The 27,902-nt window shown below is 39.2% G+C and overlaps 1 protein-coding gene across 2 annotated transcripts; it reads left to right on the top strand.

Moving 5' to 3' along the window:
- Positions 1 to 163: 163 nt before the first annotated feature.
- Positions 164 to 18,752, top strand: LOC306893961 (Fc receptor-like protein 5). 2 transcript variants are annotated; one of them, XM_079456156.1, is made up of 23 exons: positions 164 to 213; positions 3,973 to 4,008; positions 4,371 to 4,436; positions 5,040 to 5,099; positions 5,223 to 5,294; positions 6,866 to 7,123; positions 7,324 to 7,593; positions 8,454 to 8,711; positions 8,842 to 9,108; positions 10,270 to 10,557; positions 14,681 to 14,956; positions 15,311 to 15,592; positions 15,676 to 15,813; positions 15,893 to 16,051; positions 16,139 to 16,441; positions 16,527 to 16,778; positions 16,865 to 16,966; positions 17,210 to 17,305; positions 17,440 to 17,496; positions 17,587 to 17,652; positions 17,727 to 17,813; positions 17,923 to 17,982; positions 18,074 to 18,752. In XM_079456156.1, exons 1-23 carry the CDS (start codon positions 183 to 185, stop codon positions 18,121 to 18,123), a joined length of 3,534 nt encoding a protein of 1,177 aa, XP_079312282.1. In that variant the 5' UTR covers positions 164 to 182; the 3' UTR covers positions 18,124 to 18,752. The 2 variants fall into 2 exon arrangements, with proteins under 2 accessions (XP_079312282.1, XP_079312281.1); XM_079456155.1 differs by having other exon boundaries at positions 17,210 to 17,326; positions 18,074 to 18,746.
- The last annotated feature ends 9,150 nt before the right edge of the window (positions 18,753 to 27,902 follow it).

The raw sequence follows: 27,902 nt of genomic DNA, 5'->3' as shown, positions 1-27,902 counted from the left end.
TGACACATGAATGATTTACTCCATTTGACACTGCAAACACACATCGGTGTAGAAATATATGTATGTCAGTTTGACGTTGATCTTTTTTCTCTCTATGGCATTGATGTGGTTCATGGTGTTATAGAGGAAGTGTTTGAGTGTTTAACAGTGTGTTTGTTGAAGTGTGTCATCAGTAGATCAGTATGGAGCTCAGTTCTCTTCTTCTAGTGCTCTGTGAGTATTATCTTCTTCTCTCTGTGTGTTTCACTGATCATCACTTACTGTCACATTCATGGACAACATCAAGTCTATTTTTCACATTTTTTCATGATGAGTTTAAATCTTTATCTCATAATGTATGAGCGAATGACATCAGTAAGAGTTCAGATGTTGTGTGTGTTTGTGCATTTGTCTTCATGAGGACTAGGAGAGTAATTTGAGGACATTTTGTCCGGTCCTCACTTTCTGAGACCCTTTAAAGGGCTGTTTGAGGGTCAAAACTAGGTCTGGTTTTGGTTAAAGGTCAGACACTTAGTTCTGATGGTTTGGTGGTGTGTGTGAAACAGAAAAGCATCTGCTGTGTTTTAGCTGAACGAGGGAGACTGGTGTGTTACTTCAGTTTGATGATGTTTGTATTTTTATTCATTCATGTTGTCCATCAAACATTTGTCAGATTTATACATGTTACAGAACGTTTGTGATGCACAACCACAAGTGTACATGACAGAAACCTTCAGTGTCCTTTAACTGTATTAAAACATCCTTAAACAGCAGATGCAGCACAATACAATGAAGTGAGATGAGAATAATCACACATTAACTAAAGAGGAAGAAAAGAGTTTCAAGAGATATTATTTTGTCTCATAATGTCATGATTCCGCTATCATGTCATGTTTATTCTTGGTCTTGCAGCGGAGTCATGGCATAGCCTTAGGTTTTGTGTGAGAAAGACATGGCTTTGTTTTGATTCTGACATGCCATGTGCTTTCTCGTGTCTCGTCAGTGTTTCCCCGCCTTTTGTCTCGTTAGCCTTCCCATTAGTGTTTCATTACCTTCACCTGCCCCTTAGTAATTATCCTGTGCTTGTTCCCCTATTTAATGCCCTCTTGTCTATTGTCTTGTGCTCGTTCGTTGTACTTGTATGCCATTCTTGTTGTCTTGTACATGAAACCTGCTTTAGTTTAGTCAGTCAAATCTAGTCTTAGTGTTTTGTAGTAGTTAGTCTTTGTGAGTGTTAGCGCTAGTCTGTTTTAGTTAAGTCCTCCTTCAGTTCTCGTATGTTCTTTTACCCCATTGTGGGCCTGTGTTTTGTTAGTCATTAAAGTCTTGTTAACCCCTTCATCCCGTTTCGCTGCCTGCACTTGGGTTCTCCTTGTCCATTCCATGACACATAACTAGAGTTTAGCGGGTTTAGTGGTTTAAGTTTAGTTGCACACATCGTAATGAAAAAGTGCAGATACAGAGGGGTCATTGTTGCATATATCAACTACAAATAGATGTAAAGATTTTCACAAACATTAGGGCTGATCATTGGTGAAAAGACAGAAGTGATGATAAATACATCCAGACCTCAGAGACAAATATAGAAGACGTAACCACAAATAGAACTGATTCATACGTGCAACAGCAAGTGATGTGCAGGAGAGAAAAATGAAGGATAAAACAAACAAGCAGATAAACATATAACATGCTGCTAGACCTTTGTTGACCAAATCCTCATCATCATCCTGCATTTGTCTATTTTTCTACAAGTCTATTTGTCTTCATATTTCATGCATCTGCTTTCTCAAATTGGCTACTTGCATATGGTTGCCATGTTGGATTAAGCGAGTGTGGGCATCCATTCTTCCTGTTCACATCTGTACACAGACTCACAGTAAATTAGGGGTGTCCCCGACTAAGGATTTACACATTCGAATCAGAATTGTCGAATCTTTCTATAGTCGACTGATAGTCGAATCATCTATGTGTGCGTGTGAATGGGTTGGGAGGGGCACGACACTAGGTCGTCAGCAGGAGGGTAAATCTATTTTTATTTTATTTTACACAATGCAGTGCACACAGCAACAACTTTTAAAAAAGCGACCAAAATTGCCTGCCAACTGACAGACGAACTGACAATGGCTTTCTTATTTAGGTTTACATAAAAGTTAATATTGTGGCTAAACATTCGTAAAACATTTTCTCATAATACTTTTAAGCCGAAAAAAGTTAACTTGAAATACAGAACATCACACAAATATATAAAAGAACATACCTAGAATAACAAAAAAATACCTGCCTAAAGAGAAAAAGAACACACTGACTTCAGACAGGATTTGCATTTCACATTTTGCGAAATTAAATTAAATCGGCAAAATTGCCTGTGCCAGCATGCTTAAAGTGCAGCGCAACATCAACACAGCGAAAAACAATTAAAAGCATTAATTTACAGGATTAAATTAGAACAGTATATACATTTCTAACAATAAAAAAATAAATAAAAACGGACAGTTTTTTTAGCTAAAATGTTTGAAAACACTTGTAGCCTACCCGATCGAAAAAAATCCAGTCTTTCACTCTGCTTGTGTGCGTTTGAGTCTTTTCAAATTGTGTGCGATGAAAACCAACTTGTTAACGTTGGCCAGCAGCAGTGCGCTCCTGGTTTTAGGAGCTTGCATTTAACTTTTTTTGGATCATCTTTTACCATTTCAAAGTGCATCCAGATTTTAGATTTTCTTATTCCATACAATCCCAGCCGCCAAGATGCTCCTCATCTGTCACGCGGAAAGGGAAAGTGAAACTTAAATCTGTCATAGGGGTGGTTGGATTTATTCACACACGCGTTAGAAATATTTATTGAACGCTTCTTTTTTTCACGTTTTTTTAACAGCATTATCAATTAAAGGCTGTATAACTTAATATAACCGTACAAAACCAGTAGTTCTGTGGGAAATTGAGCACTCACATATTGCCAAATGGTATGATCGTTGTTTAATACAACCGCGAAGAATCGACTGTAAGATCGGTGGTCGAATCAGGCTCAGCATATCGATGCATCGAATCATCGACTATTCGGGGTCACCCCTACAGTAAATACAGTCCTGTCAAGAGCAGACTAAAAGAGTAAATATATAATGTTATTCCAACAACATTAAGATTAAGCAACGTGAATGTGTGACGCGATGACGGTATTGAATCAATACAATAGTCATGTTTATAAGTGTAATGATGTTTCATACCAGTCTGTAAAAACAAGTGTTGCCATATCACCGTCTTCTTTCAGTAAAACATCAATAAACTCATATTCACTGCTCATTCTTCTTATAGAAAAGTCCATTTTAATATATTTTAATTTTGTAGTTTTAAATCAGTGTGGTTTCATGTCATAAGGTAAAGAAATAACAGTAGTTTAGTCGTAGTCTCTGGTTAGTGAATATATTGCACATCTCTGTGTAGATTTACTCAACACACAAGCTGTTTTATGTATAAAGACCGGAAGTAAAGATGCCCACTGGGGTCCCAAAGGTTTACTGGCGCCATCTTGTGGACCGAGTCTGTTACTTTTGTATTTGTGTCACAAGAATCTGTCATCTTTTCATAAACCGTTAAATGACTCAAATTCAGATGAATGAATCTACAGTCATTCAGATTCAGATGATCGGCACAACAATCTGCAAAAGAAAATGAGTCGTCATGAGCAAAGACAAATGTTTTATATTGTTGAAAGTATTTTATTGTTCTCTATGTGTTTGTTTTCCTGGCTGATGATGTTTGACTTTATACTGACATCTATCTGTGTGGCTGCAGCGTCACACAACAGAAGAAATTGTGGATTATTTTTGTCATTGAAGCAACAATCTATTATTTAGCTGCTCATGTGTCTCTCAACATGGTGATTTTAGGAAGAATCTTCAGCTCTGTGTGTCAAATAAAATAACTTTGTTTTATTATGTATCAGCTCCATGTTTAGGTTTAAACTGAAACAAGTTTTTTTCTCTTTTTTCTTTACAGTGCTGATTTCAGCGATCGCCTCTGAAGAAACTGAAGGTGAGTCACTTTGTTTTATTGATCACATCACATACAATATTCATGATCTGAGAGCTGAAATATAAAAATGATCTTTTGTGAAGCACAAGACTGACCACCATTAGGGAAATCATTCATATATCCATTCTCATAGCCAACATTAATGCTTCCAGATGAATGGGGAAGAAAGATTATAAAAGAATAACTTTCAAAATGTCTGCAAGTGTGTGATGTCTAGTTTTTTTTAATCTGTTGAGATGTTTAAAGTCGTGTAGTGTATTCCAGCCTTAAGTTTACTTATGATTTACCAATGAGAGCAACAAGATCTTTTTGAAACACTTGCTCACATCTCAATGATGTAAACGTTTAAAATCATGTGTTAGAATCAGGAAAGGCCGGCGGATCACAATCCTCAGACATCAATGGTGCAGATACAAAGATATCTTCAGGTGAGTGTGTTTATCATTATATGGGCTTTGACAATAAAAACTCTCAGATGATCCGGGGCCAGTCTGAATGATGCTCAGGACAGCAGATGAAAGTTTATCATTTGTGTGTTTTATTACTGATTCAAGTGACGTGAAAGAGAATTCAGTTCAGTTCTTGCTGTTAGAGAAGTTTATGAAAAAGTGTTCACTCAGAAAGCCACATCAGACAGTGCTTATGTGGCGGGTGACACGAGGGCAATAAGGGGGTTTCTTAAACCATTCACACTCCGACTACACCACTCTGGGAATTTCACCCAAAGAATTAGAATAGACCCCAACGAAAGGCATACACAGGTTTCTTAAAGGTTTACAAAAAATGTTTAATCATTACCCTATACCTAATATATTATATGATAGATATAATGTGTGTTACAATAAACTGTTAATTTACAGCACTACTAATAATTAGTAAACATATAATTATAATTTCATTGTTTGTTAACAGTAAAAAGACTGTTTGCTAACAGTTAAATGACAGTAAACTAAAGATTAATTAACTATCAATTTACCATCTATTAATGATTGTTATTATTAAGTGTTACCATCTTTTCTTTCTCCCTCAAGGTGCTTTGCTTAAATTTCTCAGCCCTCAGGCTCTTCCTAAGGAGACCTCCACTGATGAAGGTAGAGTGAATTTCTCTCACTGAGCTGAGCTGTTAATAGTGACCTCTTTCAATATGCTAACAGTGAAATGGTAAAACGTACTTCACAGGTAATTTCAGATTTTTTTTTCAATTATTTTCCCAGCTACACCATCAACTTCATCCTCAACATCAGATGCATCACTTCTCAGTGCTGATGTTTCCTCTATAGCACAAGGTACCACCACAAGCTCTAGAATTACAGCTGATATCCTGCACAGCCCAGAGTTTAAACTGATAAGTGTGTGCTGTCATATTGTTAGAAAAACAACAATGCAAATCACTATTGAATTCCCACCAAACTGTGTAAATACCAGTCACTTTAGCCCATGGATATTTCAGATTGTTGAAAATGTTAAAATGTTATGCACATTATATGCAACAGCAGTATTTGCACTGTAAACCTTTTTTATTTATATAAAGTGTGGTTGAACTTAAACTTTATGGCTATGCTGTGGCTCCTGTAGGCTTTGCGTGTCTGCGGGCGGGGCGGGGCGGGGGGTTGGGGGGGCCTCCATGTCCATTTTGCTTGGGGCCCCCAAATTCCTTCAAACGGCCCTGAATGGACCCCTACAAGTGTTAGAACCAGGTCCAGGCACAGAGGCAGAGAGTCGAGGTGCGCCACCCGCAGATGCAGGACCACTGCACGTCACTGTGCACACACACACTCAGGTGTTAATACCAAGCACTACACACGGTGAGAAAGATACCGTCACCCCGATAAGAATCCTCTGCCCCTGGTGCTCAGGCCCTGCTAACACACATAAAGGAGATACATCAAATACACAAAACAACCTTTGATAGATGGGTGGATCATTCAGGCTCAAAGAAAAATCTAAATAACCAATATAATATTATAACTAATAAATTGAAATAAACAGTTGTTTGAGACTAAACCCAAATGTCAATGGCGACAAAATATATAAATAAAAAGAAACGCAAACTCCAGACCAAACTAATAATCAAACAAACCAGTCAAGCAATTTGAAACAAAATAGGGTTAAAGAAATAAACTTTTCAAAAAGAAGATAATCAGATTTCCAAAACAAAATAGCGAAGAGATCATTGAACTTTAGAAACAAAATTAAATACAAATGAAAAAGCAAGAAAACTCAAAATAAATTGGAATGAGAGAAGAGCAAAGATTGCGGTTTTGATTTTAGCACAATCTTTGTAGCCAATGGCAGTCCAACGAAACAAAATGCTAGAAGTCAGTTAACCATTGAAACAGGACCGGAACAGAAACAGGACAGCACTGCGGCCGTAAATGAATACAGTTATCGCCCTTTACAGACCTATAAACAACATGAGATTGTTACTCTACTAGATAACATCTTAACTTAATACCTGCATATAAAACTAATACATACCGATCGAGGAAAATGAACGTAACTTTCTCTGGAGGGGAACTCAGGTTTTCACAGATGATAGGCTAGAATGACCATCAATTACAATGATGAAACACAGAAACGCCCTTTCTGCCACACTTACATGATGAGTTAAAAACTTAAAAGCACTGTTAATTCCATTTGTAAGTTTGTATAAGGCCTTTTTCTGACTTTATAGTGATATATCTGTGTGGAGTAACTGTAATATATGAGCAAGTTATTTGCAGATCACATCAGCCCTTTATATTCAGAATTCATTTTTTAATTGTTTATGAAATCAAATACATTAATGATCTGACAGTTAGAGCAACACAAACTTGATGGAATATGTTCATAATTCCCAATGATTTAATATTGACAGATATAAAACCATCTCTGACTGTACAGCCACAGAGTTCTGTGTTCACTGGAGACACAGTTATTCTGACCTGTGCGGTGGATCAGTCCTCTGGATGGGAGATTCTCTTTCTCACACCCTCAAACCCTGAATCCAGTGAAGCTTCAGGAACTAAAAGAATCAGTTCTGTGAAAGTCTCTGATGGAGGAGAATACAAGTGCAGAGCCAGAAGAGAAAACTATTACACACTATACAGTGATCCAATAAGAGTGACAGTAGAGGGCAAGTATTATTACTCACATAATACACTGTTCTGAAAACACAAAACAGATTTCTTCATAAGACACTAAATGGTGGTTGTAGTTTCAGTGCATAAATCTGATACATACCTGTAGTTTTGTGATCTGTCAGTTTGTGTTCATGTAAAATATGGCAGACGTAATTTGACTTAAATTTTTAGTGAATTGTTTGTCATTGTACAGAAAGACCAAAAGCTCAAGTGTCTGTACAGCCTGGTGAACGTGTATTTGGAGGAGAAACTGTCACTCTCACATGTGTCATCACTGGAGGAGGAAACACTAGCTGGTGGTACAGATGGTATAAAGATTCAAACTATTATTACACTGTCAGTTCTCAACAGAAATACACAATCAGTTCTGTTAGTGAGTCTCATGCAGGTAAATACACCTGTGAAGGAGCAGAGACCAGAGGATCCTCACACATCAGTGATGCAGTTACACTGACAGTATCAGGTGAGTGTTTATCTGTATTCATCATCATTCACCATTAAGCAGTAAACAATCGTGTCATTGGCATTTAATGAAATAGAAATAAATAGAATCAGAAACACTACTTGTATTGATATTTGTTTTTATAATCCAGAGTCAATCAGGTTTTGATTCATATAGAATGTGATTTGTCCTGTAAGGGTGTCAGTGGTTCAGAAAGACAAAATAACTAAAGAAGGTTTAGATGTTATAAAACTGTTGAAATGATGAGACACGAGACAATTGAATTGACCAATCAGAAGATCATATTTAATCCTCAATGTACTGGACAAACATCTCTGCTAAAAGCTTTTGATCCCTTTTAGCCCTACAATCTTCTATTTTCTTTAACTTAATACAACTTAGTAGTGTAAAACTAAGCCAATTTCACGCAATATAGCAGAAGAGTCAAACCCATCAGGATAGAGCGAGATTGATGTGAAAGAGACACTGACTGATCTAAACCAGTAAAGATATTGAACCGATCAAGTTCTGTTCCTGACAAAGAGCCACTACAGTAGCTGTCTACAGAAAGAGTGAAGAAACACAAGCATTGACGTGTTTGTTCATATGGACATTTGTTTTAAGTGTCTATCTATATATACTGCATGTATATATTTTTTATATTGGAGATTTTCGAGTACAATAGAAGGGGTTTGGCTACAGTGGCTCAATCCCTCTAAGTGAAAAAGTAAATTAGAAAAAGGTTACAGCCTTTATTTCACTATATAGCTTTTTAAAGCTTTTATAATGAAACATGTGCAGAATTAAAAATTTTACATAAATGTAGTGAATTTAACTAATTGGTCAGTTAGAGTAAAAAAATCTTGATTTAATATTTACAGATATAAAAGCATCTCTGACTGTACAGCGACAGAGTTCTGTGTTCACTGGAGACACAGTTATTCTGACCTGTGCGGTGGATCAGTTCACTGGATGGGAGTTTTTCTTCACCGCATCCTCAAACCCTGAATCCAGTGAAGCTTCAGGAACTAAAAGAATCATGTCTGTGAAAGTCTCTGATGGAGGAGAATACAAGTGCAGAGCCAGAAGAGAAAACTATTACACACTATACAGTGATCCAATAAGAGTGACAGTAGAGGGCAAGTATTATTACATTATTTACATTGAACATTGTTTGTTTCAGTTTTGTGATCTGTCAATCTGTGTTCACATAGAATATCACAGACATAATTTGACTTTATTTTGAGTGAATTGTTTGTCATTGTACAGAAAGACCAAAAGCTCAAGTGTCTGTACGGCCTGATGGACGTTTATTCAGAGGAGAAACTGTCACTCTCACATGTGTCATCAACGGGAAAACATCATTCACTAGCTGGCAGTACAGATGGTATAAAGCTTTAGTCACCCAGCAGAATAAACAACAGTATTACATTATCAGTTCTGTTAGTAAGTCTGACGCAGGTAAATACACCTGTAGAGGATCAGAGACCAGAGGATTCTCAAACACCAGTGATGCAGTTACACTGACAGTATCAGGTGAGTGTTTATCTGTATTCAGTCATATTTTGCTCATTATGAAACATTTTATTCATTATAACTTTAGTTTATCAGGTTATTTTCTTGAGATTATAATCTTTTAAAATAGAAAATAATATGTAAACAAAACATACACAATACATTCAACAAACATGAAATAACAGACAGCTGTGACACAAACGTATAGTGATGAACAGTGTTGGATTTATAATATCTGCACAACTATTGTTTTTTTTATTGAAAAGAGAAAGGCGTCATTCTGTGTAGATAAATGAAATGTATAGCAGTGTTCTCTATTTCAGATTAAAATCATTACTGTCACACTGGGAAGAAGATCATAGTAGTAAATAAAATAAAACCTCAAATCAAAGTACTCTAGTAATTTCATTTATAATATTCTAGACTCACTGGCCACTTTATTAGGTACACCTTACTAGTACCGGGTTGGAACCCTTTTGCCTTCAGAACTGCCTCAATCCTTCATGGCTCAAGGCCTCAAGGTTCGACGTGTTGTGCGTTCAGAGATGCTCTTCTGCAGACCTCTGTTGTTACGAGTGCTTATTTCAGTTACTGTTGCCTTTCTATCAGCTCCAACCAGTCTGGCCATTCTCCTCTGACCTCTGGCATCCACAAGGCATTTGCGCACACAGAACTGACGCTCACTGGATATTTTCTCTTTTCCAGACCATTCTCTGTGAACCCTAGAGATGGTTGTGTGTGAAAATCCCCGTAGATCAGCAGTTTCTGAAATACTCAGACCAGCCCGTCTGCACCAACAACCATGACACGTTCAAAGTCACTTAAATCACCTTTAAGTTCACGGTTTGAACTGCAGCAGATCGTCTTGACCATGTCTACATGCCTAAATCCTTTGAGTTGCTGCCATGTGATTGGCTGATTAATGACCAGTTGGACAGGTGTACCTAATAGAGTGGCCAGCGAGTGTATATTGAAGTTAACAGTTTTATTGATGCTTTATAAGCATTAAAGACTTTAAGGTTATCTTTCAAATGTTAAAACACTTCTAACACATAATTACAATATAATAAACACAAATTTACTAATATACCGTTGCTTTAGACCAAACTGGAACGTTCCATTCATAATAATATGTTTGTGTGTATTAAAGCCCTATGAGTAAATATGACATTATCTTTACAGCTTTACCCAGAGCTACAGTGAGAGTAACACCAGACACATCTGTGTTCACTGGAGAGACAGTCACTCTGAAGTGTGAGATAGAAGAACAATACAGATCATTATACTGGAGATATCTGTGGTATAAAGACAGAACTGAAGTTTCTAAGACTCAACATTACACTGTAAACACAAACACTCTCACTATCAGTTCAGTTACTCAATCTGATCACAGTCGGTTCTGGTGTAGAGGAGAGAGAGCTGGACGACCACAAACTACATCAAGATCATCTGTTTATCTCATTGTGACTGGTGAGTTTAATATCATCTCATGTGTGTGTGTTAAAGAAACATTATGTCAGTGATCATGTTTATCAGTGTTTTAGGAGGACCAGAAATATATGGTTTCATTTTCATGAATCATTCAGATTTATGGATATAAACAGTCTATGATAAAAGAGTTATTAAACCTTATTTACCCAGAGCTCCAGTGACTGAAACAACATTTATTGTGTTCTTATAGATTCATTAGTTTTTATTTGATAGATTCATTTAATCTTATAGGAGACCAGATTAGATTCTTGAGATTAAAAGCTTTTTTGAGTCAAAAACAAAACCAGAGACTGAAAATGACAAATGTGTTGAGATGACCAAAGCTGGATCTTTTATATTATCAAAGCTATTTGTATCTTTTAAAATTCATATAGAAATCCTGTGTTGAAAGATGAAATCCACTGTCCTGTACTTTTATAAATAAATGTAGTTTCTTTGCAGTAATAAGATGATCATAGTATATAAAACCCTTTATACCTGCAATACATGAGATCAAAAACAGTGATGAGAGAACGACAGTGTAACGGTCACCAGCTGGAGTGCCCTTGAAAACCACCAGAGGGCACTCCACATCAAACTTATCATTCACTCACAAAACTACATCTCCCATAACGCACTTCCCGGACTCATCACCACTGATTACATTCACCTGTATCTCGTCACCCTGTTAATCTCACTCTATATATACCATGTGCACTCATTCACACACTGCGAAGTTTTGTTTGTGTCTCACTGCATTTCCGAGCGTTTCCCTGGTTCCTTGTATTTTGGTTTTTGGATTCTTGCCCTGTTCCCTGGATTACCCTTCTGCCTCTGGTCCCTACCTGTTTTGTTTGTTTCTTTGTTGGTTTGTCTCTTTGTTTGGACTGCCTGTCAGTGTATGACCCTTGCCTGTTCTTTGGATTACGCCTCTGGATTACCCACCAATAAAGCTGCATTTGGATCTAACCTCCAAGTCTCGGAGCAGTTCATGACAGAAAACTTCGCCACCCAAGATCCAGCAGCGATACCTACCATGGATCCAGTCATCCTTCTCTTCCGCCTCAGCCAAGGTAACCGCCCGATAGAGAAGTATGTTGAAGAGTTTTGTGAACTCTGCCATGAGGTGGACTTAAAGGAGGCCGTTTTAAAGGACATGTTCCGCTATGGGCTTGAGGACATGTTAGAGTACCTCATGCCTGACAACACTCCTCAATGGACTTTAGCTCAGTATATTGACCTCGCCCTTCGGCTAAGCGGCTCGTCCTTTACTGTGGGCTTTGTGGATGAGGGGTTCCACAATCCCACAGCACCCCCCAGCCCTGCGCCACTGCACGAGATGGCCGCCAGCCCTGCGCCACTGCACGAGATGGCCGCCAGCCCAGAGCCACTGCACGAGATGGCCGCCAGCCCAGAGCCACTGCACGAGATGGCCGCCAGCCCAGAGCCCCTGCATGAAAGGGAAGTCCGAGTCGATCTGCCAGAGTCAACCCAAGTCCGAGTCGATCTGCCAGAGTCAACCCAAGTCCGAGTCGATCTGCCAGAGTCAACCCAAGTCCGAGTCGATCTGCCAGAGTCAACCCAAGTCCGAGTCGATCTGCCAGAGTCAACCCAAGTCCGAGTCGATCTGCCAGAGTCAACCCAAGTCCGAGTCGATCTGCCAGAGTCAACCCAAGTCCGAGTCGATCTGCCAGAGTCAACCCAAGTCCGAGTCGATCTGCCAGAGTCAACCCAAGTCCGAGTCGATCTGCCAGAGTCAACCCAAGTCCGAGTCGATCTGCCAGAGTCAACCCAAGTCCGAGTCGATCTGCCAGAGTCAACCCAAGTCCGAGTCGATCTGCCAGAGTCAACCCAAGTCCGAGTCGATCTGCCAGAGTCAACCCAAGTCCGGGTCGATCTGCCAGAGTCAACCCAAGTCCGAGTCGATCTGCCAGAGTCAACCCAAGTCCGAGTCGATCTGCCAGAGTCAACCCAAGTCCGAGTCGATCTGCCAGAGTCAACCCAAGTCCGAGTCGATCTGCCAGAGTCTGCCCAAGTCACGTCTGCCCAGCCAGAGACTGCCCACGTCACGTCTGCCCAGCCAGAGACTGCCCACGTCACGTCTGCCCAGCCAGAGACTGCCCACGTCACGTCTGCCCAGCCAGAGACTGCCCACGTCACGTCTGCCCAGCCAGAGACTGCCCACGTCACGTCTGCCCAGCCAGAGACTGCCCACGTCACGTCTGCCCAGCCAGAGACTGCCCACGTCACGTCTGCCCAGCCAGAGACTGCCCACGTCACGTCTGCCCAGCCAGAGACTGCCCACGTCACGTCTGCCCAGCCAGAGACTGCCCACGTCACGTCTGCCCAGCCAGAGACTGCCCACGTCACGTCTGCCCAGCCAGAGACTGCCCACGTCACGTCTGCCCAGCCAGAGACTGCCCACGTCACGTCTGCCCAGCCAGAGACTGCCCACGTCACGTCTGCCCAGCCAGAGACTGCCCACGTCACGTCTGCCCAGCCAGAGACTGCCCACGTCACGTCTGCCCAGCCAGAGACTGCCCACGTCACGTCTGCCCAGCCAGAGACTGCCCACGTCACGTCTGCCCAGCCAGAGACTGCCCACGTCACGTCTGCCCAGCCAGAGACTGCCCACGTCACGTCTGCCCAGCCAGAGACTGCCCACGTCACGTCTGCCCAGCCAGAGACTGCCCACGTCACGTCTGCCCAGCCAGAGACTGCCCACGTCACGTCTGCCCAGCCAGAGACTGCCCACGTCACGTCTGCCCAGCCAGAGACTGCCCACGTCACGTCTGGCATATCTGAGCTCTGGGACAAAATGACCATCGCCCAGTCAGAGCCTCATCCCAAGATGGCCGTCTCCACGCCTGTGTCTTCGGACAAGATGGCCGTCTCCACGCCTGTGTCTTCGGACAAGATGGCCGAATCCACGCCTGTGTCTTCGGACAAGATGGCCGAATCCACGCCTGTGTCTTCGGACAAGATGGCCGAATCCACGCCTGTGTCTTCGGACAAGATGGCCGAATCCACGCCTGTGTCTTCGGACAAGATGGCCCTCCATCCCGCCCCCGGGTCCGCCTCCGCTCCTCCTCTCTCCTGGACAGTGTTAGGAGCGTCTTGAATCCGCTCCTTAAAGGGGGGGCTATGTAACGGTCACCAGCTGGAGTGCCCTTGAAAACCACCAGAGGGCACTCCACATCAAACTTATCATTCACTCACAAAACTACATCTCCCATAACGCACTTCCCGGACTCATCATCACTGATTACATTCACCTGTATCTCGTCACCCTGTTAATCTCACTCTATATATACCATGTGCACTCATTCACACACTGCGAAGTTTTGTTTGTGTCTCACTGCATTTCCGAGCGTTTCCCTGGTTCCTTGTATTTTGGTTTTTGGATTCTTGCCCTGTTCCCTGGATTACCCTTCTGCCTCTGGTCCCTACCTGTTTTGTTTGTTTCTTTGTTGGTTTGTCTCTTTGTTTGGACTGCCTGTCAGTGTATGACCCTTGCCTGTTCTTTGGATTACGCCTCTGGATTACCCACCAATAAAGCTGCATTTGGATCTAACCTCCAAGTCTCGGAGCAGTTCATGACAGACAGACAGCTCAAGAGTTACAGATTAAAAAATGACTAAAAATAAACAAGTGGTTTTTCCCAAAAAATATATTTAATACTTTACTTACCAGCATGCAATACCAGTGACTTATTTTCTTCAGCTAAACAGAAATGAACAATTTACATTACAATGTTGTAATTGTAAGTCAGTATATTTAAGGTTTTTCTGTAGTGTTTCAGACCCCTGTAGTAAACAGCTTTAACAGGTTTCCCAATTTGTATTAATTGTGTTGTTTATACTTTAAGAGACTCTATAAATGAGAGAAAATCTGATAAATCTGGTCAATTTCTTCCTACAATTTCATTTTCCTTCTATTTCATGATTATTTTGTTTTTGTATCAGTCAAACTCCATTCAGGGTGAACATTATATTCATTCATTTTTATATAATTATTGTTTGTGTTCAACTTAAGATATGAAGTCGTACATTTAGGATGAATCAGATGAAGCAGATGAACTCTGAGACTCTTCAGCATCTGAATGTGTTTTATTCTCCTGCAGGATCAAAACCAAAAGCTGAACTCACATCAGATACTGAAGGATCTGTACTGACGGGAAACACAGTGACTCTGAAGTGTCTCATGAATCACTTCACTGGATGGAAGTTTTACTGGTATCAACACACACAGAACACTGAGAAGACGACAACAGATACAAACTCCTACACAATATACGCAGCTTCAGTTTCAGATGGAGGTCAGTTCTGGTGTAGAGCTGGAAGAGGGAATCCAGTCTATTACACAGACTACAGTGATGTGCTGTGGATCAATGTCACAGGTGAGATTTTGAGATGTCATGAGGTCAGTCAGGTGTAGATATTTCATCTTTTCTATGGGTTGTAGTGTCTTAACTCCATGAATACATTTTCTGTCATTATTTGATGTCCCCTTACGCTGTTCCAAACTTACTGTCATCCATGTAACACAAGAGGAGAAATGTTAAAGAATGACTTCAGACGAACTGGAATTTATCAGTTGGACATATTTTCTATGCTTTTTTTGTGGCTTTTTTGGATTTAGACTCTCGTTCATGTGTCAGTTTTATAACTCACTTTTTTGTCTGCTGGACAAATGCTTTTCCTCCTAAACATACAAATAAATAAATAAATTATATTTTGTTATGTTTGTACAGAGAGTCCTAAAGCAGTTTTGAGCGTTGAGCCTGACAAACAGCTGTTCTCAGGAGAAACTGTCACTGTGAGATGTGACATACAGACTGAACAAGACACTGAGTGGACATACAGCTGGACTGTAGAGAAAAATAACCGCTGGAATACAGTCAACCAATGCAAAACACAAGAGTGTAAAATCACAGTTAACCATCAGCACAGCGGTAACTACACGTGTGGAGGAAAGAGAGTAAACGGACAAAACTCTGAGAAGAGTGATGCTGTTACACTGACTGTATCATCATGTGAGTTTATATGTTTGTTCATCATCATTAGTGTGAAGAACTGAAGTGTCACATGTTATTCATGAGAGATTTCTCACTTTCAGATCAACCCAAGACAGTTTTAAGAGTTTCTCCACAGCAGTGGCTGACTGAAGGAGATTCAGTGACTCTGATGTGTGAGGTTAACAGATCCTCTACAGGCTGGACATTCAGCTGGTTCACTAAACACAATCTTTCCTCAGGTAATACCATCTCAGTTAGTTATTTTCTATTGAATATTCCATCTTTAAACCTTAATGTGAAGCACATTTCTCTCTCCAGGTTATGATCTGGTGTCAGACAGCAGTGGAGGATCTAAAGGCAACTACACTGTGAGTTCTGCTGCTCTGAAGCACACAGGAGTTTATATGTGCCGAGCAGAGAGAGGAGATCCAGTCTATCACACACACCACAGCAACACACAACCACTGTGGATCACTGGTGACTTCAACACACACAACTAAACAACAACAAGCTCTTATATCCTTCATTTATTCATTCATCTATAAACTGTGTTTTTCTCCTCAGGTGTTTCTTCTTCAGGGTCTCTGAACATCAGACCCAACAGAACTCAACACTTCTCATCTGAATCTCTCTCTCTGAGCTGTGAGGATCACAGGAACTCTACTGGATGGACAGTGAGAAGATACACAAACACACTGGAAACTTGTCCATCATCATCATCATCATCATCATCATCATCATCGGTCAGATCTACAGGAACAGAATCTACATGTACAATCAGATCTCTCATCACGTCTGACACTGGAGTGTACTGGTGTGAGTCTGAATCTGGACACAAACTTCATCCTGTTAATATCTCAATACACGGTGAGTTTATAATTCTGTATTTATTATCTCAACACAAAATATCACTATTATTACATTACATTACATTTGTTCCTCTGTTGTGTAGACGGTGATGTGATTCTGGACAGTCCTGTTCATCCTGTGACTGAAGGAGATTCTCTGACTCTTCACTGTTTATATCGATATAAAAACCTGTCAAACCTCAGAGCTGAATTCTATAAAGATGGATCAGAGGTGCAGAATCAGACTACAGGAGACACGATGATCATCTCTACAGTCTCAAAGTCACATGAGGGTTTCTACTACTGTAAACACCCAGAGAGAGGAGCGTCTCTAAAGAGCTGGATCTCAGTCACAGGTGATACTGTCCTGTACAAGTATAAACATCAAATATTTCTGCTTAACTTACAAATGTTCTGGTTGTGTAAGAATATCTCTGTCCAGACTCTTCATCTCGTGGTCTGATGGTTGGAGTGGTTGTTGGATTGAGCGTCATGTTTTTCATCATTGTCTTGGTTCTGCTGTGGTGCTACAGAAACAAAAAAGGTTCAAATCTTCTACGATCATAAAATTCAATGTGATGTTTGTGACGTGCCGTTGTGCACAGACAAACTAAGGACAAGTATCAGATTAAGGACTGCTGTAATTTTTATTGCACTATATCCACCGTTTTGTTGGCAAATATATACTTCACATTTCACCTTTGAGGAAGTGCTGTGTATTTTGAATACATGTTTGACATAACAGTGTTTTTACAACTTTATTTTCTTCTTCTGTGGGTTTGTGTAGGTAAAGTCTCTGAGTCTTCCTCTGGTGTCAGTGCACAGCAGAACATCAGTCAGACATCAGATCAGAAACAAAGTGAAGACACCCCACTGCAGTCTGGTCAGTCAACATCAACTTATGGTCAGTGACACAAATCTTTTAAACAATTGAAACATCGTTAAACATTATTACTTTAAAAAGTAACTTTTGTAAGATGTAAAGCTTTGACAAATGGTTTCTTACTCTTTTAACAGAAGATGCTCATATTTATGACTCGGTTGATGCAGCAGATAAGAAAAACTCAAGCACAGGTAACATCATGATGTCATTTAATGTATTTCAGCTCATGACAGTGAAACAGTTTTAAAGGTTTTAATTGTGAAATCATGTTTCTTTCGCAGTGACTGTGAGCGGCGATGTGCTGTATTCACAGGTCGACATCAAGAAAAAGAAACACAAGAGCAAAGGTAGAAAGAACAATAAGAGTAAAACAACAAACTGCAAGGAAACGTCTTAATTATGTCTTTCTTCTTTTTTGTAGACAATGTAAGAGCAGAAGCTGATCTCACCTATGCTGAGATTGAACTGAAGCCTAAGAAAGAAGTGAAGAAAAAGAAAGAGAAGAAAGGTAAAGACTGACTTCATGATCATTAGAGGTGTTTAAAATGCCCTTACAATGGGAACTGGGAATGTCAGGATGTTTCTAATCTGGTTTTCCAAACTCTTGTCAATTTTAGAGAATAATAAAGAGAGCGATGACGCGCTGTACTCGAACCTGAAGATGAAAGGACATCGAGGTGAGACACATTTAAATGATAAATGGCAACGGTATCAGAAAAGCAAATGTATGAAAAATAATTTGAGTTTTTCCATTTATTTGTCTTTCAGATGTTGTTTGTGGATCTAGTGATCATGTGACATATGCTCAGATTAAATAAAACACCAGCCGAGAAAAAGCAGGAAAGATTCAAACATGGGTCTAAATTATTATTATTTCGACTGTTTTAGATTTCAATATCTGCCGAATCTAACAAATCGTTCAATGTTCTGCTTTAAAGTGAGATGTTAAGTGCCAGAATGAGTTTAGTTTTAAGTGATAAAGAAAAGTTTTATACTTTTCTGAGTACAGATTTAACCTGAGACGGCAATACATGTACCAATACTTCATATTTGAGAGTTTATTTACAAAATAAGATAACTGTTTTTAACATTTTTATTGTGCATTTCAATTAATATTAAACTGCAGTCGGTTTCTTTTGCTTTAAGCCATAATAACTAAAGTAAATACAGCTAACTTACACAATAAAAACATTCAGCTGATACAGTTCAGTTTTAATGTTGGCTAAAGTACGAGAAGCGTTTAGGATCGTCCTTTCTTTAATTATTTTTAATTTCTCCTAATGAGAATGTTGTATATAACCTGGACACTGTTGCCAGTTTTGTATGACCCGTGTTTGAGGTCTTCGTTGTTGTGGTTTTTTGTCTTTACATTGTAAAGCTGTTGCAGTGCTTCTGTTTTCCTTGTTAAGCTGTTTTGGTTTTATTAAAAAGAATTGCATTTAGATCCTCTCGTTCTTCTTTCTCAGTCATTTAAAAATGCTTCATAGATGCCAATCTATATTTGATTATAAGATCTTCAGTTCCGGTCCTTGATTCTGACTGGTTGAGCCACGTTCAAGGCCAATATAAATACGCTTGAAATCCCAGAAGTCACTGCGGCGTGTTGATCAGGGGCGATTCTAGGTTTTCAATGTTAGGGGGGCTCAGCCTCCAATGAGGATATATATAAATAACACTGTAGCACCACATACTGTTTACATTACTAAAATAAATAATTTAGAAAGAATATGCAGATTAAAGACAAGTTATTTAAATTAATATCACATTAATCGATGGATCTGCAACATTTATAATTCAAAGTGAAAACAACTGTCACATAATAAATGTCACAATCAACTGGTAAAAGGAATAACTTGATATGACATTGATATGTTTCATTCATTCTGATAAGCACGAGCGCTGTCACTCCTGTGCATGACTGCGTGTTCATGTATTACCGTCACAATATATTTTCAATTAATAATACAAATATTCGTCTTCGTAACTCAGAACAATAAATAACACAACAGCCGCACCAGGCTGAACTACAGTTACTCTATCTGCCCGTCGTCTTTCCGGGTCTCTTGAAACTACCATCAGCTCTCAATAACTAGGTGCAGAAAACAGCACATCATCATGAATGACACATTTCTGTGCACAACAACATCATCATGCTTGTTTTGTAAAGTATGCCGTCAATGGTGTGAAATGATTTTATTTTTCTAGAGGTAATAAATAACTAGTTAACAGTGTGACGAGGGGTGAACGCACACAAAACGTTTTACAGTGGATGAGAAAGGGTCTTGAATTGCTCCCGCATCATATTATGTGAGCTGCATTTATAACAAATAATGGCAAAGATGCAGATGTCACCTTGTACTCTGCTTATGACGTTCAATCCACTCTGTGCTGCTATGAACTGAAGAATGCGCTAAATAACGTAGCCTTCCACAGTTTTCATAATAAGAGTTTTAAAGGGGACTATAAAATGATCTTGAATACTCGTACAGATTTGTACTTACAATATTTTAGGGGGGCTGAGCTTGAACTATAGGGGGGCTAGAGCCTAGCAACGCCTCTGGTGTTGATCCAAGTTCATTCTTCCAAGGCTACCTCACAAGAACACAAATCCTTTCTTTGCATCCTCAGAATTGAGAAACAGCGTACATGTATGTTCCTCGAGGGAAATGTATTGACTGGGTGAGGTGAAGGCGGACATTCGTTGCTACTCACCCACTATGAACACAGAGCTTTAGGTCTGAAACTTTATTCATTTGCACTCTAATGACCAAGGTATATTTATACACGCTAAATAATTTAACTTAGAAACAATTACTAAAAAGTATTTGGCAAACAACCGATACCTCCCATTACAAAGAATTGGGATTGAGGGGGTGTGGTGCTGATGGTGAACTGACTACTGATGGCTGACAAAAAGTATTTCCGTGTTACAAAAAGTGTTACTGAACTTGTTTTTAAAAGGGACTTTGGCCGCAAAGACTGAAACTTGTTCAGTGTTTTTCTACTTGTGCCACTTCCTCTTCACTGAAAAAAAATCAATAAACCATTCTGAACAAGAATTTTCATTTTTGGGTGAACTATCCCTTTTAAGCCCTTTCTGCTGGAAAGACGGAGATTAGCAGCTCAATTGGATTTAAAGAGACACACAACAAACCAGTGTATTTTCCCTTCCATGCTAAAATGGACATTTAAGGCATTGTTAAAAGAAAGATGAAATTATGTATTTGTATATTTGTTACAAACTGCTCCGAGACATGAAGGGGTTAAGGATCTACAGTACACGCAACTTCAATAAACATAATCCACAAAACACTAAAAAGTGAAAAGTAAAACACTAGGAACAATCCATGGTAATCCAACAAGGGTAAAATGCTCAGAAATAACAACAAGTAACAACAAGATTCAGGTGAATCTGGTGCCTTCAGCGGAACAGACTCTTGGACTTAACCAGACTTGGGAACGAACTCGTTGACTTTGACTTGGCTCAAGAGCAGACTCTTGGACTTGACTGGGCTCAGGAACGGGCTCTTGGACATAACATTATTATCTTCAGGCTCATAATGGCTATAGGCATACCAGAGAAACTCAGAGAAAAAAAAACTTCAATGCTGCGACCATTTTGGAAATCACAGACAAAGACTGGTATAGGGATCACAACAAGTACCGGCTGACATCTAGCTGGGGTCAAATTTCGGCAGCTAGATTCATATTGGCTATGTCTTCTGTTACAAACTGCTCCGAGGGGTTACATTTACGCATTTGGCAGATGCTTTTAAACAAAAGACGTATGTGAAATCTCCATTACCTTGGTGTTGGTAACACCATGCTCATACCACTGAGCTACAGGACAGCTGTTTAAAAAACAGGTAAAAATCAGGGAAGGCAATGGCCAGTGCAGGCAGCAGAGATTCATACAAAAATAAAAACAATCCAAGGTCAAAACACGGAAAAAAATCCAAGGTCTTGTTAGTTAGTTAGTTAAGTCTTGTTAGTTAGTTAGTTAGTTAGTTAGTTAGTTTGTTAATTAGTTAGCTAGTTAGTTAGTTAGTTAGTTAGTTAGGTCTTGTTAGTTAGTTAGGTCTTGTTAGTTAGTTGGTGCGTTTGACCCACCTCTTACTTTCAAAGAGTATAAAAACTCTCAGAGTTTGTTCCTCATAGCTGCTCTTTGTTCATGCATGCGATCGTAACATAACATGCACTTATTTTGTACTTTTTTGAACTCAAACTTTGATAGGCAACTTTTGCAACTCTTTTCTCAAATCCTGGTACAAAAATCACTTGAAGGCCTGATAACATATGAAAAGGTCAGTTGCTGGGAATGTAAATGCAGTTTAATTGACAAAATGTTGACTGCAATCGTGTCATTTTGGCGAAATTTGGGGTTTTGGACCCATACAAATGTTAGTTTAATGACTTTGTTAAGTTAAAAAGTCAGTGCAATGAATACGATTTTGGCCGTACAATTTGTAAAACAATGTCGTATTTGTTTTCCAGTTGTTCCTCTCTTCTATTCTTATTTTACAGGATTTCCACTAGTTGTATATCTGAGGACTCAGACTATCATGATGTTGACCGCTGCAGCTCTTATTCTCACAGTCACCTGTGAAGTTGCTCTGGGACAGGTGAGCTTAAATTATGGGGTTTTCTACGGCACTACTGTACAAGAATGATCACTGAAGATGCGAAGTTAACATTTCTCAATGCTACAGGGTTGCCGAAATAGAATATATTCATTGGATATGGCACCGGATTCAGCGGATGACCAGTATGATGGTTGTTCAAAAAACATGACACGTCAAGTGGAGACAAAATATCTAAACAAAGAAATCTCTGCTAACATATCTGGCTTTGGGAAAGCTTGGGAAAATGGAACGAAAAAATACTCGAAAGGAAGAGACAACTTGACAAGAAACCATTTAATTGCCATTGATGTGTACACTGGTATTCAAGTATATAGTAAATTCAATAATGTTGTTAGGGCTGGTAGTTGAACATACAAAAACTTGACGTTCGGATGGTACTAGCTTCAATTTTGGTTGACGGAAGCATTACAGATTCTAAAGAAAACACAACAGGGATGTAGATTAACATATCGTGGGACTGACGTTGAGTATAATGCTTCAAACAAACAGATTCGTTTCGGCTCCTTTGCGTCCTCCTCTCTTGATCAAAATGTAACAGAGGGATTTGGAAATTGTTCTTGTTTTGAAATCTATACTTGTCATGGTGCTGATGTGTCAGAATACTCCCAGTACCCTGATCAAAAAGAGGTCCTGATCCCCCCGTATGAGAAGTTTATGATCACTGCTATCAAGAAGAGAGGTCAGAAAGGTGTCTGGTGTGACACTGTGTACATGTTGAACAGCTCTGGAATACAAAGTAACTTAAACTGTGCGGTGGCATCGATCGATTCCCAGAAAGATCACAGATGTAATTCTCTCCCTCGACATTATATCAGAGGAGGGCGCAAGGAACTTTTATCCGACCCACACAATAGTTTTTTAATGAAACGTAAACATGCCGATAAAAAAGGCAGTAGACTCCAAATGTTGCGTGTTCGACAAAGAAAGGACAGCCACCAGTATCGGACGTAAGGCGAAAATAATATCTGATTTCATAAGAAACTATGAATTACCGTTAATGCATAAAGAACGCATCTTGCTTTTCTGCTTAACACACATGTATTTAGTCATCTAGCACTTTTGTTTTCTTTATTTTAAGTGGTGTTTTCCTATCTGCTTAATGCCTCAATGTTAATGTCTTGCATTGCTTACAGTGTGCCGTTTTTTATTTACTGATCTTCATATTTTTGTGGAACCTGTAAAGTTTTAGCAAAATGTTTTATAAACAGATCTGTGTTCAAATCTGTCTTATCCTATCCTGATTCACAATTTACAGTGATTATAATAATGCATTAAAAGTTATTTCACAGAAAATGAAAGTTGTACTTTGTTTCGGTGTCAGTCAGACACAAATATAGATAAACTGCGATGTTTTTTTTCAAACAGAGATGGCGACACAGACAAGCAAAAGTTATGAAGGTCCTCACTTTCTTAGACGCTTTTAAAGGGCTGTTTGAGAGTCAGAGCTAAATAGCAATTTAATAACTGGAAACAGTTCAACGGTTTAACTGGAAACACGTGGGGGGAGTTTTCCATACTAGATAGAACTATATTGTTGAGGTGTCTAAACTGAAAACAGTATCAGTGGGATTTGGAAAAAAAAAATCAAACTACTAACATGTCTTAATTTAACCAAGGCCTTGTCCTGGATTAATCTAATCCCTGTAATTTCCCCATGGTGTATGCTGTAGCATACAAGTTTCATGAGTATGTGTCTCTGCTCTTTGACATCTTTGGTTTATACCCTGCGGTATATTAAAGTCACACATTCTTATGGTGAGAACAGAACATGTATTAAGTGTGAATTCTCAGAAACAGGGGGAGTGGGCGAGACACAAAAAGATGGACGGATTGCGCCACCCGTGACTTGCAGTTCTTTCCTTGTGTTCCCTTCCGAAGGTGCCTAAACCCTCCGGAGTGAGAGCTTTTGAGGATTCAAGTGTGTAGGGGACCAAACAACACTTTTTTAAAGGGCCCTTCTGCGTCACCATCCAGTGCCCATAAGGAGGGGCCTTCGAAGGCTTTAGGGCATGGGGATGAGACCTTTTGGCTCATTACATTTTAATGCATAGCAATGTAAGAAAATGACCTGCAAGAATCTAACGGGTACTTTACAAGTGTAAATCAAATTCTAGGGAGTACTATTATATCGTTGTAAAAGTAGTCAAGAATAAGTACAAGTATTCAGTAAAATTTGGACTCAGTAAGGCCAGATAGTTGTACTTTACACACCTGTATGTATTCTAAATGCTGTGCTTATTAAAAGAAAAAAGTACAGAAGTGGAGCGCTAAGTAGACGATGCAAAGACTTGGAGCCTCATTTATAAAATGCTGCATAGAAAGCGTATGCAGACGTCAAATGGAGTGTGCTATCAGGGTGACAATGTGAACTCTACACATCGCAAAGGATCTTGAAACTGTGCCCAGCTGACTAGTTTGATATCTCCGCCTTGTAAACAATGTCTAATGTCATTGTTACATAAAAGCAGTTGTCAACGTCAACAAAAATCCTAAGTGCCTGGCAGATTTTTTTTATATTTCTCAAAACATGCAGCACATGGACGTTTGTATGTCTGCTGATGTGGCGCCAAGCACTTTTCCACATCAACGTTTTTATCATATGAACGTTGCCGTGGATTTTTGTGTACGCACACTCCACGTTAAATTTTATTTAAAAAATTGTGTTTTGTGCACCTTTTGTCCACCTGGTTTCCATTTAATGTATGAACTATATTGATATTACCCCTCGCGCTGTTACAAACGGGATAAATCCACCGACAAATGGCCCTTCGGAATGAGGACCATATTGGTGGTTCCAAACCGAAGTGCTTAAAACTGACCTTATAATGACTTCATCGTATATTAAAGTTCCAGTGAAGTCGAACCCAAATAACACATTTGAGGTGAACTTTCGAAATGAGCATCTCCACATGGCCTGACACCACGCCCACTCTTCTCTCCACATAAGGTTTGGTTCTGTGTTCAAGGTGCATTAAACAGACAGAAGAGAACAGTAACTGAAGAGCTGGCGTTTTACTGAAAGACTAAGATAAAGGCTGCTGAAGATTGACCCTCATCGGTAAATATTGAGACCTATTGAGTTTATAATGTTTTGGCTAGATTTTTTAATCAAGTGAATGCTTTGTTTATTTTATAATATATATATATATATATATATATATATATATATATATAAAGTTCATTTTAACCACAGTAGACGTTTAAAAATAAATTGAGCGAATAAAACATTTTAAGTTGGAGAGGGCTGAATATTTATCTACAGCTTACCGAAGAGGTTTTATACACAGTTTTGTAGTTTGGAAAGATTTTGAAAGGACAATTTAAACAATATTTTATATGTTTTTCTTTTTTATTGACATACTACAGGATTTCGACCGGTGCATCCGAGGACCCATCATGTTGATCACTGCAGCTCTTATTCTCATTATCACCTGTGACATTGCTCTTGGACAGGTAAACTACTTGGTTTTTATATTTCTATATTACTGTACAAGAATGCTTACTGATGGTGTGTCAATGTTACAGGATGGGCCTGATGCAAGGACATATCACTTGGACATGGCATTGAATTCAGTTGATGACCAATATGATGGTTGTTCAATAAATATGACACAACGGGTGCAGACATGTTACCTAAATAAAGAAATATCTGCTGACAGATCAGGCTTTGCAGAAGCTTGGAAAAACGGTAAAAAAAATCACTCGCAACCCCAAGATGACTTGACAAGTAACCATTCAATTGCCATCCATGTGTACACTGGTAGTAAAGTATATAGTGAATTCAATAATGAAGTTAGGAATGGTAAACGAGCATACCAAACACTCGCATTCGGATGGTACTCGCTTTACTTTTGGTTGACAGAAGCGCTACAGATTCTAAAGAGAACACAACAGGAATGCAAGTTAACATATCGTGGCACAAGAGCTAGTTTCAAACAACGTGGTGTTTTAAACAAAGAGATTCGTTTCGGCTCATTTGGGTCCTCCAGTCTTGAACAAAATAAATCAAAGAAATTTGGAAATCTTTCTTGTTTTGAAATCTATACTTGTCATGGTGCTGATATTTCAATTTACTCCCAGCATCCTGATGAGAAAGAGGTCCTGATCCCCCCGTATGAGAAGTTTATCGTAACTCATATCAGGAATGATCAGAAAGGTGACTGGTGTAAGACTGTGTATATGTTGAACAGCTCTGGAATACAAAGTAACTTAAACTGTACTGTGGCATATCAAAGATGTCCATCTCGTTCTCACAATTATATCAGAGGAGACCAAAATAACCCCCCCCGAGCATTTTTATCCGACCCGCACAACACTTATTTTGTGAAGAGTAAACATGGCAATGAAAAAGGGAGTAGAGTCCAAATGTTGCGTGTTCAACAAAGAATGGACGGCAAAATATTTCAACAGCATCGTCCAAAAGGCACAATGTAAGATTTCATAAGGAAATATCTGCTTTATGCTTTTGTTTCACACACGCATGGTTTTAAAGTGATAGATATGTTAGCGATGCATTTGAGGTGATTTTATACTTGTAACTGTGACTCGGAACAGATATGAAATGAGAATTGATTTGATCTTGAGTCTTTTCAGAACTTTTCATCACAGATAGCACAGATATTATTATATGCTTATTAAAATGGTACAGTCCTTCATTTGTATTCAAAAACCTGAAAAGGCCCTTGAGTCATACATTTATCATATATTTACATGTAAATGTGTTGCCTTCATTATTCCAGCTTTGATTAATATTGATCTTGATGTTTTTGTGCAACCTATAACTTTTTTTGTTGAAGAATAAAAAAGATTACTGAGCAAATAAATCTGTGTTCAAAACTGTCTCCTTATCGCACCCCGATTCACAATGGTTATAAAAATGATTTACACGTTGAGCTGTCAGATACAATTTCACGCGTCAGCTTTACTTTGTAAAAGAAAAGCGTAAGTGATGGACTGCAGTGTTAAAGGGTTCACCCCAAAACATGCTTTATTTATTTATGATACAGGACTCATTTCAAACCTGTATGACTTTTTTCATCTGCAGAACACGATAGAAGATATTTTGAAGAATGTTGGTAACCAAACAACATTGACCCCTATTGACTTCTATCGTATCGACACAAAACCACTGAAACATTTCTCCAAAAAATAAAACACAGAAGGTTTTGAAAGACATGATGACAGAATGTATATTTTGGGTGAACTATTTCTTTAGAAGAACATGAATGAGAATTTGTTATCCGCAGAATTCAATGCAGAGTCTAACACATTTGATGCATTTTTAACACAACAGGCATCGGTTACATGTGGTTTCACTTTAAATTTAGCTCTATGGTTTTAACCAGCGGGTTAGTTCAAAGCTTATTTGTTAATGCTTGCACAACGTTACAAATATTACCAGTAACACAAGAGAGGAGCCACAAACACACATTTTAATGCATTATGGCATTCAAAGACACTCGCAACAAAGCATTTCCACCGAAAAACTAAGTTCATACACTTACAGAACGAGTGGTGTGAGCTGTAGTCTTTGCTCTTTGACATCCTTTGTTTGATTAAAGTCACACATATGGTGTGAAGTGAACGTATAAACAAGTCTATTTGTGGCTTGCAACCATTGACGCAAACAGATGATTAAGTGTAAATTCTCCAAAACTATGTAGGGTCGGGGGGGGGGGGGGGGTGCTTGAGGTGCAGGGTGGCATGCATACGTGTCTTCTGCATTCGCCTTGCGTCGCATTTATAATATAACCGTCTGGGCGAACCCAAACGTCTTACATGAGCGGCCCACCGGGAAAACGCTCGGAACACCAGACGGCCAGTCCGCCCCGCTATAGGATGTATATCAAATATAGTATGAATATTTACCCCTGTTGTGTTACATACAGGATAAAACCACCTCTAAGTAAAAATGTTCCAAATCAAAGTGCTTAAAATGACTTCAAAATGGGACG

This window comes from Barbatula barbatula (genome assembly GCF_947034865.1).
Source record: "Barbatula barbatula genome assembly, chromosome: 5".
Lineage (NCBI taxonomy): Eukaryota > Metazoa > Chordata > Actinopteri > Cypriniformes > Nemacheilidae > Barbatula > Barbatula barbatula.
Note: the sequence above shows the minus strand (reverse complement) of the source record. Positions and strands in the feature narration are given on the sequence as shown.

Excerpts from the sequence above, each read along its gene's own strand:
- LOC306893961 (XM_079456155.1), top strand. The coding sequence starts at position 183 with ATGGAGCTCAGTTCTCTTCTTCTAGTGCTCT. Across the intron at positions 7,124-7,323 it reads AATAAGAGTGACAGTAGAGG|AAAGACCAAAAGCTCAAGTG; the intron begins GCAAGTATTATT and ends GTCATTGTACAG. Across the intron at positions 17,653-17,726 it reads AAAGAAACACAAGAGCAAAG|ACAATGTAAGAGCAGAAGCT; the intron begins GTAGAAAGAACA and ends TCTTTTTTGTAG.